The sequence below is a fragment of the Otolemur garnettii genome, unplaced genomic scaffold, assembly GCF_000181295.1.
Source record: "Otolemur garnettii isolate 467f Iridium unplaced genomic scaffold, OtoGar3 scaffold00074, whole genome shotgun sequence".
Classification (NCBI taxonomy): Eukaryota; Metazoa; Chordata; class Mammalia; order Primates; family Galagidae; genus Otolemur; species Otolemur garnettii.
Window position 1 is genome coordinate 780,641 of NW_003852469.1, and position 11,307 is coordinate 791,947.

At 41.6% G+C, this 11,307-nt stretch overlaps 1 protein-coding gene across 1 annotated transcript in view; it reads right to left on the reverse strand.

The window, feature by feature from the left end:
* MTMR9 (myotubularin related protein 9) overlaps window positions 1–9,447 on the reverse strand; it is a 27,934-nt gene extending 18,487 nt beyond the window's left edge. Inside the window, exons 1-2 of the mRNA XM_003793926.3 lie at window positions 9,154–9,447; window positions 1,855–1,963 (exon numbers count right to left, since the gene is read on the reverse strand). Coding sequence (XP_003793974.1) covers window positions 1,855–1,963; window positions 9,154–9,335 — 291 coding nt within the window. The 5' untranslated portion in view covers window positions 9,336–9,447. The remainder of the gene's footprint in view (window positions 1–1,854; window positions 1,964–9,153) is intronic.
* Between the last annotated feature and the right edge of the window lie 1,860 nt (window positions 9,448–11,307).

The following is an 11,307-nucleotide window of genomic DNA, read 5'->3' on the forward strand; positions in this document are numbered from 1 at the left end:
AAGATTATCTAATATTTTTAACCTGAATCAATAGTCAATATTGTTTATACAAACGTAAAGCAAACATTTCCTGTCTTAAGCAAATTGATATACGGAAACTCACATTTACTAAAATCAAGCAAAAGACTACAACCATTGGTGACAATTAATTGCTTTACAAAAGAAATAAAAGTCCCACCATATATATATACTTACAATGGGATACGATTCAGCCTTAAAAAGGAAGGAAATTCTTTCACAATTTACAACACAGATGAACTGTGAGGGTATTATGCTAAGTGAAAAAAGCCAGTCACAAAACAACAAATGCTGTGTGATTCCACGTATGTTAAGATCTAAAGTAGTCGATTCAGAGACACAGAGGGCAGAATGGTGCTTATCATGGACTAGGGGAGATGGAAATGGGGAGTGGCTGGTTAATGGATATAGATTCAGTTTTCCAAAATGAAAAAGTCCCAGAGATCTAATGCCCAACAAAGTGAATATAATTATTAGATAATACTAAGCCATACACTTAGACATGGTTAGAGCCTAAAGTTTTGGGCTTTTTTTGAGACAGGGTCTCCCTCTGTCACGCAGGCTGGAGGGCAGTGGTACAATCGTAGGTAACTAAAGCCTGAATTCCTGGCCTCAAGCCATCCTCCAGCCTCAGCCTCCCAAAGTGTTTTATAATCCAAACCAGCCGTGGATTATAAATTTTATGTTACATGGTTTTATAACACCAATTAAAAAAAAAGCCCCAACACAAAAGTATACTAGGCAAGTGACAGAGGCCCTCCAATGGCAGCTGCTGTTTGCCAAATAGTATTCTAAGGGTTCTATATACATCAATTAATATAATTCTTATGATAGCCTTAAAATGAAAATTACACTCATTCAATAAAAAGGAACTAACTGTCAGAGCGGTCATGTACCTTATCAATACTCACAAGGGACCAAGTAGTCAAATCCAGAATCAAACTGTGCTATTACAGTAAGGCCCAATAATCACACTGTAATATGTTATTAATATTTCTACTCAAACTTCTGAGATTTCATCTCTTTCTTTTTTTTTTTTTTTTTTTTGCAGGTTTTGGCCAGGGCTGGCACCCTACTCCTCTGAGCCACAGGCACCACCCTAAGATTTCATTTATTAAAGATACACTAGTATATTCAAGAAACACAATTCCGATTCTAGCTGCTAATCTGCTAGGAAAGTAAACACTGCCCTCAATTAACTGTCTCTAGTGGTTTTCAGTATCTCCCAGGAAGCCCTCAGAGGGCGGTGGGAAAGGTCAAATTCATGAGGGCTTCTCTCTAATCAATACCTGCCCATCATAACATAACCCAAACCAATTCTAACTGTATCTGTTTTATGGGTTTAAAATTCCACATAGGATTTTACTGGGGCAAACCCACTAAATAGAAAAATGAGTTTGCAAATTCACATGCGTATTCACAGAGAAAATATCAAGACTTGCATAGTGACTATGAAATATCAAGCAAACTTTAAAATTTCTCCACAAGAACCTGTTTACTAAATCCTCTAATGGTTTTCCCAAATAAGCACTCGTAGGTACTAGAATGAAAGAGTATCTATGATTTGATCAATATGAACTCAAGGAAATTCCATTAGACCGCAATTCCTTGGAATTCTAAGAAATTCATGGAATTGTCGTTACACATATAAAAAGAATAACAGTAAACACTGCCGTAAGTCAACAACATACACTCTTATAACAGTGAATCTGGGGGGCTCTTCCTATCACCTGCAGAATCTGAGTCAGAGAATGTGACCAAGGATCTAGTGAGGAAACTTAAGAGCTGTATTGAGTCATGATATAATCAATCAGATTCTGCCTCCAAAATACTCACCTCAATGGAACTGGCTATATTCAAACATTCCTCCATTCCAGGAATATCCAACTGTATAATTCGAAAATCTTTACATTTTATGATGATGGTACCCAGTGATCCCACAAATCTGTAAGAAATTACAAATCATGCTTATGAACAAATATTCTTAACTTCAAATACATGATTGTCTTTGAAAAGAGAATGTAGTTATAATCACTATCTATATTCAACTTTCTTCTCCCTAATTACCCTCATCATGGAGGAGACAAGTCTGCATCATTACAATGTGAGCTATAATTTACAACATAGGTGTTTTTTTTTTTTAATTTCAAATACATACAGTGATGTACATTAGGCTAATTCATTTAATGGAGATTATTTGATCTGGGGCCTCACTTCAAAGAATAAAGACCTACATTAATGTGTTCGGTATTTGTAGAGACAGATTTCTAAAACACTGGAAAAGAGTTTATTTCAGATTTTGCTTATTTCCAACCTTGCAGCAGTCCATTTAAAATACCTTTTTCTTTTTTTTTTTTTTTGAGACAGAGTTTCACTTTGTCATCCCTGGTAGAGTGCTGTGGCATCATAGCTCACAGCAACCTCAAACTCTTGGGCTCAAGCAATCCTCTTGCCTCAGCCTCCCAAATACCTAGGACTACAGGCACCTGCCACAATGCCCAGCTATTTTTTGAGATGAGGTCTTGCTCTTGCTCAGGCTGGTCTGAAACCTGCGAACTCAGGCAATCCACGTGCCTCAGGTTCCCAAGTGCTAGGATTACAAGCATGAGCCACCATGCCCAGCCTAAAGTATCTTTTTCAATATTTAAAAATGATTAACTTACAGTATCTCTACTAGAGTAAATGTCATATCATTTTCTATCAGTAAGTTTCATACAAATTTAATTTCAATTTTACCTTCATTGGGATAGTTCTTACTGTTTTGTTTTGTTTATACCTGCTGATAGCTCTGATTTTTTTTGTTTTGCCTTGTCACTGATTGCTTCAATGCTTCCCCACTAATAGTGCCTGAACTAGGAATTCTTAGATTGATCAAAAGCTGTTAAATTTTGGCTCGGCGCCTGTGGCTCAAGTGGCTAAGGCGCCAGCCACATACACCTAAGGTGGCGGGTTTGAATCCAGCCTGGGCCCGCCAAACGACAATGACAGCTGCAACCAAAAAAATAGCCGTGTGTTGTGGCGGGTGCCTGTGGTCCCAGCTACTTGGGAGGTGGAGGCAGGAGATTCGCTTGAGTCCAGGAGTTGGAGGTTGCTGTAAGCTGTGATGCCATGTCACTCTACCCACGGGGATAGCTTGAGGCTCTGTCTCAAAAAAAAAAAAAAAAATCTGATAATTTCATTTACATTTTACCCAGTTCCTACATCTACTCTCTTCATGTACCACCTTAACTGTAAGCACTCCCAGGTCTCACAGTCACTACTGTGTGAATTTTGACAGGCAAATATTAACACAGGTCAAATCCTATTTAAAAAGATTCCACAAGACATGCACAACTGATCAATACAATGAAATGCCTTTCATTAAAACAGATGTTCAAAAATTGTCCTCTTAGCACTTCAACTTCCAGTATAGGAGGGATGACAGGGACCTGATTTACCTTCCCACCTGAAAAACCAACCTCTGATCCAAAAAACTCAACAGACCCCAAGCAAAAGAAATTAAACTACAACAACGTATACCAAATCAAACTACTCAAAACTGGTGATAAAGAGAAAATCTTTAAAAAAGCCAGAAGGAGGAAAAAAAGACTAGTTACAGAGGAACAAAAATAAGGCTAGCAACAGATTTCTCCTGGTAAACAACACAAGTGAGAAGAAGCAAGACCAACATCTTTAAACTACTGAAAGTTTACAAAAATACTTTCAACACAGAATCTTATACTCAACAAAAATTATCTTTCAAAAATAAAGATGAAATAAGACATACAAAATTAAAAAAATCCAACACCCGCAAATCTGCACTACAGCAAATGTTAAAAGAAAAGCTCTCGGGCCAGGCGTGGGGCCATGCCTGTAATCCTAGCACTCCGGGAGGTCAAGGTGGGCGGATCACCAGAGCTCAGGAGGTGGCGACCAACCCATGCAAAGCGAGACCCCGAGACCCCGTCTCTACTAAAAGTAGAAAAACTAGCTGGGCTTTGTGTCCAAGTCCTGTAGTCCCAGCTACTCCAGAGGTTGAGGCAAGAGGATCACTTTAGCCCAGGAGTTTGAGGTTGCTGTGAGCTAGGACACCACAGCAGTCTACCAGGGCAAATGAGGGTGACTCTATCTCAAAAAACAAAGAAAGAAAATGACACCAGATGAAAATACAGAATTACAAAAAGAAACGAAGAGCACTGGAAATGTTAACTACATGCTTAAATAATGAAAGTGTATTATTTATTGTAAGGTTCCTACACTACACATAGTATAGAGTTTAGTAACTTGTGGCATTAATCACAACCTTACAATGTATATATTATGATATGTATATATTATGACACATTATGTATAATGTGTATACATATATATAGGTATAATATCACTTGGAGACAGACTGCAATAATTTAAAATTATACAATAAACCATAAGGCAATCACAAAAATAAAACACCAAAGAGTTACAGGTAATAAGCCAATAAAAATGATTCACTTAAAACAATGCAATACAAAAGAAGGAAAAAAAAGAGAAAAAAGACAAAAAAGATCAAATTGAACAAACAGAAAACATACAGTATGAAGACATAAAACAAAATGGCAGGCTTGGCCCTAACCATCTCAATAATTATATTAAACATGATGGGATCAAGCACCCCTATTAAAGGGAGAGATGGTCAGATCAGATGAAAATGACCCAACTATATGCTTTTAATATAAAGAAACAAACAGGTTAAACATAAAGTGGTGAAAAATATATATAACACTAACACCAATCAGTGCCAGCTATCTTACTATCAAAGTAGTAATATTACCAAGCATAAAGTCTTTTCATAATGCCATAATTGATCAAGAAGACATTACAATCCTAAATGTATGTGCACTTAATAATACTACTTCAAAATCCATAAAGCAAAACTTGATAAAATTAAAAAGGATTCATTCCCCAATTACAGTCAGAGGTTTCAAGACTCTTCACCTCGACAACTGGTAGAACAAAATCAGAAGCTACTGAAGACTGGAACAACTCCAGCAACCAATCTGTCCCAATTTGTATTCATAGAATAATCCATCCACTAGCAGAGTACACATTCCTTTTAAGGGCACATGGAATCAAGATAGACCATGTTTGGGGTTGTAAAATAAGTCTAAACAAATTTAAAGGGATTCAAGTCCTACAAAGTAAATTATCTGACCACAATAAAATTAAATGGGCTATCAATAACACAGAAATTTCTGGAAAATACCCAAACATTCAGAAACCAAATAACATAAATAACCTATGGGTCAAAGAAGAAATCAAAAGGGAAATTAGAAAGTATTATAAACTGAATGAAAACAAAAATATAAAATATCAAACTGTGGAATGCTGTTAAAGCAGATTGCAGGGGAAATTTTATAGTTCAGAGAACCTATATTAACCTCAGATTCCACTTTACTAGTAAAAGAACAAGTTAAACACAAAGCAGAAGAAATGAAATAATAAAGATCAGAGTAAAAATAATTGAAATAGAAAACAGTAGAGAAAAAAGATCAATAAAAGTAATAAACCAACTGAGCATGGTGGCTCACTCTGGTAGGCCGAGGCAGGCAGATTGGTGAGCTCAGGAGTCTGAGCCCAATCTGAGCAAGAGCAAGACTCCATCTCTAAAGAAACTAGCTGGGCATTGTGACAGGCACCTGTAGTCCCCGTTTCTTGGGAGGCTGAGGTGAGAGGATCACTTGAGCCCAGGAGTTTAAGATTGCTGTAAGCCAGTGGTTCTCAGCCTGCGTGTCGCGACCCCTTTGGGGGTCAAATGACCCTTTCACAGGGGTCACCTAAATACATCCTGCATATCAGATATTTACATTACCATTTATAACAGTAGCAAAATTACAGTTATGAAATAGCAACGAAAATAATTTTATGGTTGGGGGTCACCACAACATGAGGAACTATATTAAAGGGTTGTGGCTTTAGGAAGGTTGAAAACCACTGCTTAGTGTAAGCTATGATGCCAGGGGACTCAACTGCAGGGAGACTGAGTGAGACTCTGTCTCAAAAGAAAAAAGGCTCAGGCGCCTGTAGCTCAGCAGCCAGGGTTCAGCAGCTAGGGCACCAGCCACATACACAGGGGCTGGTGGTTCGAACCTGGCCCGTGTTTGAACAATGACAATGACAACTACAACAACAACAAAAACAAAATAGCAGGGGGTTGTGGTGGGTCCTGTAGCACCAGTTACTTGAGAGGCTGAGGCAAAAGAATCGCTTAAGCACAAGAGTTTGAGGTTGCTGTGAGCTACCATGATGCCATGGCACTCTACCCAGGGTGAGGGTGACGGAGTGAGACTCTGTCTCAAAAAATAAAAATAAAAACAAAAGTGATTAACCTCTAGCCAGGCTGATTAGGAAGAAAAAAGCCACAATTTACCAGTATCAGGAATGAGAAAGATGATGGTCACTCCAGATTCTACAGACATCAACAGGATAAGGAAATATAGTAGAAAGAACCTCTGTAAGTTGACCACTCAAAGGACTGTACCAAACTGGTCAACATATGGAGGTGGTCAAGACGAGGAACTTACCCTGAGTACATGTGGTGCATGTCCAGTCTATAAAAATCAGGTCAACTTGAAGGAGATGGCCAGTGGAGGGAGGTGGTTAACTATGAAGGTTCTACTGCGTATCTTAAAAGTAACAAACTCCAACGTGAGCACTTCACTGGTGCTCTTTCCATTACGCCAGGCCACTTCCCCAGGAACTGCGGAGACTGTGGCTAGTTTGTCATCTGGCCACTAACAAATTAAAAGGTCCCTGTCTGATGCGCCTCCTTCATGCCCTACAGAGCTCAGCACCTAGTAAATGCCAGGTAAAGATGAGGAAATGAATGAGTGAAAAGTAACCATAAACAGAGGTAAATAAGAACGTAAAGAGAGGTGACAGTCACAGAGATATGACTAACTTGTATCCTGCAGCACCACTTCCCACTCACTGGCCAATCCTTTTATTTCCTATGTGTCTACAGGTATTTTGAAGCAGAAAAAATATCAGACATGAGTCTTGGCTTCAAAGAGCTAATACACGTATATGTGCACTGTTAAAATACAAATCTGAATATATGCTCATGAAAAAGACATAACTGAAGAGCTACAGAATTGCAAAATGAGAGGACTTATTTCCAGTTGTGGGATTAACATTAGAATCTGTGAAGGAGGAGGCAGCTGAACTTGTTAAAGTGAATACTGGTAGATGGGTTAACAGTGAGATGGCAGCCTCGGAACGCCCCAAAGACCAGAACTATTATTTTATTCATCTTGGAGTCTTTAATGCCTCCCGAAATGGCTGGAACATAAAGGCACTCAATAAATATTTAACAAACTTGGGAGAAGCAAGCATTCCAATACAAAGTACAGTCAGTACAATACAGAACTGAGAGAATGGGGGACATACACAAGCAATAAACGGTGAAGACTGGCTACTAAAAACGGGTCCATGAAAGCAAACACAAGAAGAGTTCAGAAAAGCAATGGCAAGAGAGAGTGAGGAAAATAGGTCAGGGCCAGAACACAGACTGCTGTGACAAGTGAGCACTGTAGACTTCACCGTGCAGGCAGGCAGGGACCACTGAAAACTTTATGCAGGAAAAGATGATTTGAGAAGCCTAGTAAAAGCCTTCTGCTCGAAAAGTAAATAAATAAATCTATCACTGCTTCACCCAAACTGCTTAAAATTCTACCATTAGAAATTATTTTATTTGAGGCGGTACCTGTGGCTTAGTGGGTGGGGTGCTGGCCCCATATACTGAGGGTGGTGGGTTCAAACCCGGCCCCGGCCAAACTGCAACAAAAAATAGCTGGGTCTTGTAGCAGGCACCTATAGTCCCAGCTACTCAGGAGGCTGAGGCAAGAGAATTGCCTAAGCCCAGGAGTTGGAGGTTGCTGTGAGCTGTGACGCCACAGCACTCTACGGAGGGTGATAAAAGTGAGACTGTCTCTAAAAAAAGAAAAAAAATTATTTTAAGGCATAACCTCTCCAGGAATCTTCTTAATATCCAAATTCTTCTGGGAGGCAGAAAAAAATGCTGTGATTCATTTATAGTTTAGCATAAACTGGATAACCAATTTATTTGCCCTCTCCGAGTTTGACTACAAAGGGCCATTGGGGAGATGGGAAATTTTGAATAAAGATGAAAGTGTAACTTTTTCACTTTGAGACACTACCTAGGAAAGGTAAAAAGTCTGGAGTGCAAAAAATAAAATAAAATAATAATAATTAATTATATTTTCCCTTAAGAGCCAACTCTGTTCTTTCCAAAAGCTGAAGTGAGGGGGCTGGGGGCACAGTGGTGCACGTGTATAATCCTAGCACTCTGGGAGGCCCAGGCAGGCAGATTGCTTGAGCTCAGGAGTTCTAGACCAGCCTGAGAAACAAAGCAAGACCCTATCTCTACAAAAAAAATTTAAAAATTAGCTGGGCATGGTGGCGCACACCTGTAATCTCAGCTATTCTGGATGCTGAACAGGAGGATCCGCTAAGCCCAGGAGTTTGAGCTATGATGGTGACACTGCACTCCAGCCTGGGCAACAGAGAGAGACCCTGTCTTAAAAAAGAAAAAAAATAAAGATATATAGACGATATTATAATCTCCCTCAGCAGGAAGAAGTACTAAATTGATGACCCAGAAGGTAAGAAATAAGAAGAAATATGATAAACTGAATGGGAGCAAACAAGGGTTCGTGGCAAGGGTTCGTAGACACTCAAAACCACAAGAGTTTTCCTCAAAAGTGGTGAATACAGACTTTACCTAAATCATATCCCATCACCTATTCATGAACTGTGATTGACAATCAACAGCGAGTCAAGAAATATGATGGAACAAGAAGAAGAAATTTAAAAAGAAAAAAAATGTCTAAAATCTACCCACATGTTCCAAACTGATAATCAGGATGGTAACCCCGTGATAACCCTGACCACTCAGACCACAATGCATATATATCAGGTATCCTGTCTGTGTGGCTTTCTGCTTTCTAAAACTCAAACCCTGAATCTAGGCCACAGAGAGCTCAATCTGCAAGCCAGATGGGCGACCGGACGCAAGGAAAGCACTGGGAGTGTTTTTTCAGGAGCCACTGCAGGACCCCCATTTCCTCTGCACAGGCGGTGGGTGGGATGGGCACTCACCGCTTGTCTATGGCGTCGATGTTTGAATGGAGGAGCCATAGCTCCTCTGTGTTGTCCTGCCGGGAGGACAGGATCAAGTGGTGGCCGGTCAGACACAGGGTCCCCTCAACGGCAGGATAGAAAGGCCGGTGCAGCACCACATTGTCCACCCGCGGGGTCTTGATCAGCTCGGCGAACTCCATGTTCCCCCAGAGGCCGGAGCCCGGGGACCGCCGAGCCCCGGAGGTGCGCGGCAGTTACACCGCCGCAGGGCAGAGCGGATTGACCCCGCGCAGGGCGGGCCGGGGGGGCGGGGTCGGGCGGGGACGCTGAGCCCCGCCCCAGGCCGGGGTGGACACTCAGGCCTGCTGCCTCGACACCGGACGCGGGAAGTCCAGAGCCGGGGCTGGGTTAGGCCCGGCGTCGCCCTCGCACTGTCCACTCACCGAGGCCCACGCCACGGCCGCAGAGATCGCTGCTGTCACCTGGGCACCGGATCGTACGTGGGCGGCCTGAGGGCAGGAGGAAAAGGCCGCTGTCGGGCCAGCTTCCCAGCCAGAGCCGCTGGCGACTGCGGGCGGAAGCAGCTGCTCGCCAGGGAGCCTGGAGCAACCGCGGGCGGAAGCAGCGAGCCCAGAACGCGGAAGACGCCCTGGTCAGGGCCGGAAACTGGTCCCCGCGTAGGTCCGCTTGGAAATGCCTCCGGAAACAGAGCCAGAACCGAAGATTTGTGTTCCTACTGGAAAACCCTTTCTTAGCCTTCGCACCCTCTCACCGCACTTTCCCCATCTGCACATATTCCTCATCAGAAAAGGCCTGGAGACATGGTACGAGAGGCGGACCCAGTCTTGCCTCCCTCCCGTTGAGTGGTATCCACCCCTAGAGTTCTTCAGAGCATGCAACGCCTTAAATTGTGACGATGTTTATGCATTCGCCATGAAGAGATGACAAGCAAGGGATGGAAACTGTTGCTTCTTTGCCCAGCGAAGCCTCCAGGTGTAAGAGGACCCAGGGCCCAGCCTCAGACTTTCCAGAGCGCCGCGCCACGAGGTGTGACCTTGAACAAGGGACGAAAAGCATAAAAACACCTGAGAAAAGGACTTAGATGTAGATACAAGAAGTGATTAATCTTCTCCCATAGGGACACCCAGGTGGCTTGCTAGAGGCCAGCCACTCAGTTAATCTGTAGCAATGCCTGAACTCTGTGAAGTCCAAGACGCTGGTGCATTGGTCGCCACTGCACAGCCTCCCCACCCTCCTAGATTATGGTGGAAATTTATTCAAATGATTTCTCTTTTCTGGTTCCTCTCTCACGCCCTTCCCCAAAACTGACATTTTTCATTCTAAAATAGAGGGGAAATACGTCTTTTGGTCTGCTGTTACTTCATTGACCTTTGAAATCCTCACCACGTAGTATCTAAGAACTGTGAGTTGGCCAAAATCTCACAATATTCACCAGTCAGTTGCACGACCTTATCACGTCACCCAACCCTTGTCCATGCTCTGTCCTGTCCTTTCTAAACTGTTCCCTTCTTAAAGCACTTTATAATATTGTTATAGCTGAGAGTCCAGCTTATTTGTCTGCAGAAGAAAAACAGGAACCAACAAAGAAGGAAAGATGAGGGAAGTGATTGATAAAACTATTTTTCAAACTGGAATTTTTATATTTTTCTTCCCTTATGTGGTTCATATGACAATTACCAACTGTGGAAGGGAAAGTTTAATTCTAAAGTGAAGGATTAGGGATAGTTTTACAGATAAAGCATCCTTTTAAGGGAGGACCTTGAAGGATGAATAAGGTTTACACTCTGAATACAGTGTGGCCAAGAAAAATGTCCAGTTTAGGGATATCTGCCAGATGTGGGAGAAATTCTGCAGTAATTCCATCACTTTTTCTTTCAGTTTTGTGGAGGGGGGAGACTATTAAAAAAACACGCCTCTTTAAGTAAAAAATGTTTACTATTCCATAAAGTCATAAATTCTTTTTGCCCATGAAAGAAAATTGTCGCTATCAGGCTGGATTGCTAACACGGAACTATTACAAAGTTTCATTATAACAGGGAAAATTACATTTACTCTAGGTTGAAGCTCAAAGCATGGAAAGCCCTTGAGATCTGAGGAAACCAAAACATTCAATAGTGAATAGAATTTGGGGGAGCATAATATGCTACTTTA